The following is a 7,678-nucleotide window of genomic DNA, read 5'->3' as shown; positions in this document are numbered from 1 at the left end:
ACAGATCACTTATAAATGAACTTTGCTCGATGACTTTGTCATAAAATGTGAGCAGTAAATAAGTGACTCCCCGCTAGGTCTTCATATCCAATTGAGATCCAAAAGCTAGCTTTTTCGTTATGCATGCCGTTTCGTTCATTCGTTCATTTATTCATTTTACCACAAAATATTTATTATTAATAAATAATAAAAATAAATTCTAAAAAATAAATTAAAAAATTTATTTTTCGTAAATAATAAAAATAAATATTAAAAATAATTCAACCCTGTTACCTACGTTATTGTAAGAAAAATATCGAACAAATACAATGTTCTTTAATTTATGGTAATGTAAGTTTATCGGTAACTACTTACATTTGGTCCCAACCGATTTTGTTTGTTGAGATTTATTTAAAATAAAATAAGATAAAATTTGATCTCCTGATTAACAGTCAACATTTTCAGATGGTTAAGAGCACCTTCTGGGCCATTTGTTGAGAAAACAGAATCAAATTTACAATACTAATTGAAAAAAAAAATTGTGAATTAATATATAAATAAGCTAATTAATAAAGAAAGTAATTTGTACCCTTGTTTAAAAATATAAAATGACCACACACCTAAATATTTGGTATCACACAAAGCTCCAAGACTATATAAAATCTTAAATGGTACTGGCGACACGTTGTTGCTTTGCGTTTTCCAAGATTTTCAAGCTTTAGAATTCAGCTTTACCACATGTTGACAGACATATGTCACTGTCAGTATAAATTCACACATGTGATTGGCTGGTCGTCATGAGTCATTTCTGAGCGAAGTACGGGGAATAAGCTTATGTTTAAAAAAAAAAAAAAAAGCTTATGTTTAAACACAGATGTGTTTATCCTCCATGTTCTGTTTTTGTTACACACGACAAAGCCATCCTTACCTGTTTGTGTGTAACGTTATATTCATTCGCTTACTTGTTTGCTGAACAAAAAATCACAAGCCCTTTCCTGGAATGTCTGGAAATTAGGCTATGTTTTTCAAATATTTCTAAACTATAGGATTGCTATTCACACGAGCCTTAAACACAGCAGTTTAGATTAGCAGAACTAGATTTATTATTTACTAGAGTATGTGTTGTTTTAGAAAGTCTGAGGGCATTTGTAACCCTAGACCACAAAACCAGTATTAAGCAGCACGATTATATTTGTAGCAATAGCCAAAAATACATTGTATAGGTTAAAATGATCGATTTTTTATGCCAAAAATTATTAGGATATTAAGTAAAGATCATCTTCCATGAAGATTTGTATATTCCCTACTGTAAATATATCAAAACTTGATTTTTGATTAGTAAAAACTTAATTTAAATGAGTTTAAAGGCGATTTACTCAATATTTTGATTCTTTAGCACTCTTTTATTCAGATTTCAGATGATGTATAAATCTCAATTTAAAAAAAAAAAACCTTATGACTGGTTTTGTGGCTCGGGGTCACATTTATTCTTGTGGGCATTTAAGGACTATTTCATTTGTTGTCAGAAATTAAAAGAAAATCTAAAAATAAACATTTATATAATTCCCTCATCTCTTTAATCCTTAATTACTACTTTTTGTTGGATTTATTTTGGCATAAATCACAACCTCAAAAACAAATGCTCAGTTATGACCACTAGGTGGCAGTGAGTGATCAGGTATAATGAAGACCACAATCCAGCATTACTAGTATCAGGCAATTGCATTGTACAGATGATGGAACATATCTAAGATATGTTCTAACATTTATTTTAATAAATAATTTATAGAAATCTTTTTGGAATTAGATTCAATGCCAGATTGATTTAGTTTGGACATTGTTTATCATCCTTAAATAGTCTTAAATCAGGGAATATCTGATAAAAGTTAAGAACCCTTGTAATTTGTCATCATATCAGTCATGCCAAATAGTCACACATTGGTTAATTGGTTGTGAGAGGTGGATATTTGTCAGATTTGCAAATTTACTTCACTGAAAGAGGATGTTTATGAAGACTTACCCTTTTTGTGATCATGTGAGAAAGTTCCCTTAACTTTTGTTAAGGAAATTCAGTTTGGCTGTATAAACCTGAGCTCACACTGTATATATTTGGTTTAGTTTCTTTATTTGAGTGATGTGACCACAGAGGACATGCACAACAAAAGATGTAGCTCATCCTCTCTCATGTCAGAAACAAAAAAACAGTGACATAGCTTTTGTGGTTAAATGTGTCTGTTTGTTCAGATAGCACCTGCCAAGAGGCACTACAGTGTTTTTTTTTACTTTAAAGGCCTGTTTAAGCTCCATATACGTTTTTGTCAACCTTGTACAAAAGAAACTTAAATCAAAAAAGATGAACCCAAACACTTTAATCCAGTTATAATGAACACATGATAGATAGATAGATAGATAGATAGATAGATAGATAGATAGATAGATAGATAGATAGATAGATAGATAGATAGATAGATAGATAGATACAGAAATACATAAGAAACATTACAAGAAAGGACAAGTGTAGTGATTTTTTTATTTTATTTATTTTTAACCACAGTATTTACTTTGTACTATGGAACGTTGAAAAACATGGAAAACATTCACAGATTTTTTCTAAACTATTGTTACGCGTTTTCCACATTCCTACATGTCCACGGTCACGCACGTCAGTGGGACGGGCGATCTGACCATGGAGTACTGAGGTAACACTGAGTTATTTTGCCGGGTTTTTGTGCGACAGGTACATTTTTCTCCTTAGTAATCAACCCAGCAACAACAAACAGCGCCGCGCCGGCCAATGAGCTTGTGCAGCCGCCTCTGTCCTCACTTCCTCCGGCTGCGCTGCTCTGGGTTTGGCTTGGCACTATCAGCCAGCACGCAGCCATCTTGGACGGAGCTCTATCTGGACTGGCGAACCCCACACTTCTGGATGGGAGGAATTTAATCAACCTGGAGTGATTTAGAGCAGATTGTCTGGAGCCAAGGAACGAAAGTGCGCATTGAGAAAGCTTACATCAAAATCCAGAACCGGTTTTATGCGGACGCCCCCCTCCCCTTTTCCTTGTCTGAACGCTGTGTGCAGTTTCTGAGGGGCCTGGGAACTGTTTGTGCTTGAGTTTACAATAGGCACTTCAGGCAAAGTTTTTTAAAGTAATCCAGCGCGGCATATTGGTTATGACCTGTTGGTTGCCAGATCTTTGTGGAGAGTTGCGCCTTTGTGTCACCGGTGACCTGTTGTGCCGTTATGCGTCTGGATAAATTATTGCATTAATCTGGATCTTTTATTCGTGCTGGAATTTGCTGTTGATGTCGATCGAATCCATGATCTTCATCAGCTGGTGCCCGGCAGCTGTCCACCCTGCGAACTGAAGCTTGCTGTGATCAGACAGACTTGGACTGCAGGAACCACTTTTGGAGATAAAGACACATTAAAATGTCAACTAGAACACCACTACCTACTGTCAATGAAAGAGATGCAGAAAACGTGAGTATGAATTCGATTGAGGTTTACTGGAATGTCTTTATAGCTATTTCACAGCCTGCAGTCATTTGGCTGTAAATTCATATTCACTTTTAAACTTCAGGGCGGGCATGCTCGCGCTACACATGCTGAAGATGACACTATTAGCAGGGTTGTAAATGTGTTTCCCACAGACAGTTGTGACATTCTCTAAAGTTAGGGATCTTATGTTTTTACGTCGCTTCATAGGCAAGTAGTGTGTTCCGTCGCCGGTGTGACACAGTTTTAAAAGAATAAACATCAGGGCGCATGACGGCGTGACTCTCACGCGCAGCTTCACTTCGCAAAAGAACTGTCAAGTCACCCTCCTGCAACTTCCTGTAACAATATTTCCGATACAGTGAGTAACAATTTTTACGCTGGAGTGCTGCAGTCTAGCGGTATTTCTGTTGTTATCAGATTATTATTTCAGCTACAATACATTGTAACGACAGTTCTGCTAAAGAACCACAGTGTAACAATGTATCCTACAGTATTTTTTAGTATAGTGTAACAGTATGTCCATTACATTTTTCCTGACTAACAATATTTCCACTATAGTCATATCTAACAATATTCCCAGTACACAAGTGTTTCCAGTACACTACTACAATAAACAATTTTCTGCTACAGACTGATTCAGTTTAGCAGTATTTCTGCTAGAGTCATATTTTTACACTGTATTTCCGTTATACTGATACTTTGTAACAATATTACTGCTACGGAGATACAGCGTAACAATGTTTCTTGTAGTGTGAAACATTGTTTTTGCTCAAGTGTAGTCTATTTTCACTATCATGATGCAGTCTAACAATATTTCAGCTGCATTGTAACAGTATTTCCATTTTAACAATATTTACACCATAGCATAACAGTACTTCCACTACACTGACTCAATGTATTTTTTTTTAGCTGATTTGCATGTGAAATTAGACTTTTATGGAGGAGCGAAATAGCACCACTGTTACGGGGGCGGATGGGGCGCAATAATCGTTTCATCTCGATTACTCCAATTTCATGATCGTTTGAAGCAGAAATCAAAATCGAAACCGAATTTCGATTAATTGCACAGCCCTATTTTCACGACAGAGGTACATTGTTTCTTATAGTGTAAAAAAGCATTGTTTCCACTCAAATGTAATCTTTTTTCACTATAGTGATCAAGTGTAACAATATTTTGCCTACAGTGTAACAGTATTTCCACTACATTTTTAGTGTATTTCCATTATGAAATATTTAACAATGTTACAAATATAGCGTAACAGTGTTTCTACTGCACTGACAAAGATAAATAAGATCTGTAAAGTTGCAAAGCTTAAAGTCTCAAATCCAAAAAGATATTTATTATAGAATTTAGAACTTAGCCACACCTCCCTAAGACAGCTCATTCAAACACGACCCCACTTGTCCATGTCAAGGGGTGAATAGATTAGCATAACACCGTCCATATGTATATGGAAAGAAAGAAGGCGTAACATTTACTGGCTGTAGTATTGTTGCAGCCGCGATGTTGTGGAGACGCATTTTGGCCTTCAAAATGAGGACACAACTAGAAATCAGTGGTTAAGTTATATTTACAACACTGTTCTGGAACAGTACCATGCAAATATTCGAGTGGGTGATGCGCATTTAACAGAGGACTGTTTCCTGAACCTGGGAGAGCAGTTTACAATGCCAGCTGTACACAAATGGTTAAGGCTATAAAGTGGAGCAATTCCAATGTTGCAAGGACAGTCTGCGCTTCTGACTGACAGCCTGTATGTACGTTTTCATAGTAAAAGAATTTGCTACTGACTATTCAAACGTGAGTTTTGAGCAGTGTGGAATAGTGCTGCTTGTTTCTCGTTGGTGTTATGGTTTACGCTGTGCAACGCGTAAAAAGATAGAGTCATTATAATCAGTAGTTATGTCCCCACTGGATGCAACAAATGCCTTGTTTATAATGGGTTTTTATTGTTTCTGTCTCGTTGCGCTGAGAAATGGCATGGTAAGGGGTGTAACATTTTTGTCACAGCTTGAGGTATTCGGCCAATTACTACGCACTGGATAGCTGGCCAATCAGAGAACACCTCAGTTTCCATCAACGATGAGTTTTGTAAAAATCAAAGCTTTTTAGTAAGGCAGGGCATAGAGGAGCAGCAATAGTGTACAGTGTGTGGAAAATAAAGTTTTTTTTAAACCTCAAACTGCATAAACACATTGCATTACAACAAATACACAAAATAATGCAACATCATATGACCCCTTTAACAGTATTTCCACAAAATTTTTACTGAGTAACAGTATTTCCGTTATAAGAATATTCAATATTTCCAATATAGCATAACAGTGTTTCTACTGCACTGACACAGTGTAACATTTTTCTGCTACAGATTACATAATGATACATTGTATTAATGGTACCAATATTTTTGTTATTGATAATGTTACGCTGTATTTTCATTATAATCATTCTTTGTAACAATATTTTTGCTATAAAGGTAGAGGTCGACCGATATATCGTCCGGCCGATATATCGGGCCGATATTTTCTATTTTTTAATATATCGGCATCAGCCCATTTCCGTGTTTAGTAGCGCCGATTTAAAGTCAGGCACGTCTGCGGGCAGCCACGTGTTATTGGTGCGGTAGAGCGCTACTGTGAAGGACCCCAAGCCAAAAGTTTTGTAAGATTCAATAACAGTTCTGAGAGATAAAGGTAAGGCTTAAATTCTAATATTTCAAAGTCCCATGGCCATATATGTACTATATATTACTAGTAAACTATGAAGTGTTGCTTTCACTTAGTGAAAGAAAATCATAGGACTGTCAGGAACTGGCATAATGCTACGGCTGGTTAAAGGTTTGCTTACTTGCAGTTAAGTTTAAAGACTGTAGTCTAAAACGATCAGCAGCTTGTTTGCTAACATATAAGCCCCAGTGTTATAAGTTCTGTTTTATTTTTCCTGTATCCGAGTCGGAGAATTTCACTGTGTGCGTGGGGTGAAGAACGCGGCAGCTCTCACAAACAATGCAGCTTTGCGATTACTCCGCCTCGCTCGGAGACAGTGATGCACGGAGGGTGGTTATATCCACGGGTCTGGTAATAAAAAATGCATTCTAATTACTTGTGGGTGGGTCGAGCGTGGATGAGATAAATCAATAATGATGTAAACATTAACTACATTTTCTAAAATCTGAACCTGAGTTATCTGGTCAGGACTGTGGCGCGAGCTTCTTTTTAAATATATTTTAATGATTGCACCTGATGCGCCCGCGTCCTTTCCGTCACCCCAGATACTGCGAGTTTAAAACTATGGTCACGTCCAGATGTCAGTAAACGTTATTTTTTCAGCATGGATTTGGCTTAAAAGCACGAGTGATTAAGCCTATATAAGTGTGCAGCGATGTGAAGATCAGCTGTTAAAATGAACCATCCATTCATCATATCATCATACAAAACTAAGAATTAGAATAATTGTAATAGGACGATCGTGTGCGGTTAGATAAATCAGAGAATCAGGTGCGGTGGGTGGCAGTCAGATTACACTATTGCCTGATTTTGCTTTATTTCGTCGTCAAAAGTAAGATTTTGCACTTTCTTGTCGTCAAAAGTATTCTGAAACAAGTCACAACTGAGCCGCTGTGCATCTCCATTTAAACACAGCGGTGTTTCGCTTATGAATGAACGTGCGTTTTTAAACGAATCTAGTGAAATTATTCAATTTCCCGTTCATAAAGAGAGTCATTTGCTTTATTCAGGAATGAATCAGCTGCTCGAACGAATCAAATGAATGAAATGATTCAGTAGTTAAGTCAGTGTCTTGCCGCCATCTGTTGGCAGGTCCTCTCAGTTATATAAATCATTTAAAATTTCTGTATTCAAAATTGTATTTAAAACATTAAAGTTTCAGATTAATCTCAGCTCTTAAACTTTTATGTAAACGATTAACAGTTTTTACATTATCTGTTTTATATATTTAATACGGTCACACTTTATATTAGGTGGCCTTAATTATTATGTACTTAAAGTACAATGTACTTAATGTGGTCATATTGCATTGCAAAACACTTTTGCTTCTATTAAGGTGGGATATGGGTCAGTAAGTAAAGGTACAGTCAGTGTAACAATGTTTCCTAGTGTGAAACACTGTTGTGTTCCACTCAGCGTGTCATGTACACCAGTGGAATCTGGCTTCTTTTCAAGTTTGGAGAAAAATCTTTT

General features: G+C 36.3%; 1 protein-coding gene across 1 annotated transcript in view; it reads left to right on the top strand.

The window, feature by feature from the left end:
- Positions 1–2,226: 2,226 nt before the first annotated feature.
- mark3b (MAP/microtubule affinity-regulating kinase 3b) overlaps positions 2,227–7,678 on the top strand; it is an 86,561-nt gene continuing 81,109 nt past the window's right edge. Inside the window, exon 1 of the mRNA XM_073816353.1 lies at positions 2,227–3,460. Coding sequence (XP_073672454.1) covers positions 3,410–3,460 — 51 coding nt within the window. The 5' untranslated portion in view covers positions 2,227–3,409. The remainder of the gene's footprint in view (positions 3,461–7,678) is intronic.

The sequence above is a fragment of the Garra rufa genome, chromosome 13 (genome assembly GCF_049309525.1).
Source record: "Garra rufa chromosome 13, GarRuf1.0, whole genome shotgun sequence".
Taxonomy (NCBI): domain Eukaryota; kingdom Metazoa; phylum Chordata; class Actinopteri; order Cypriniformes; family Cyprinidae; genus Garra; species Garra rufa.
This window is presented reverse-complemented; position numbering and strand designations above follow the sequence as displayed.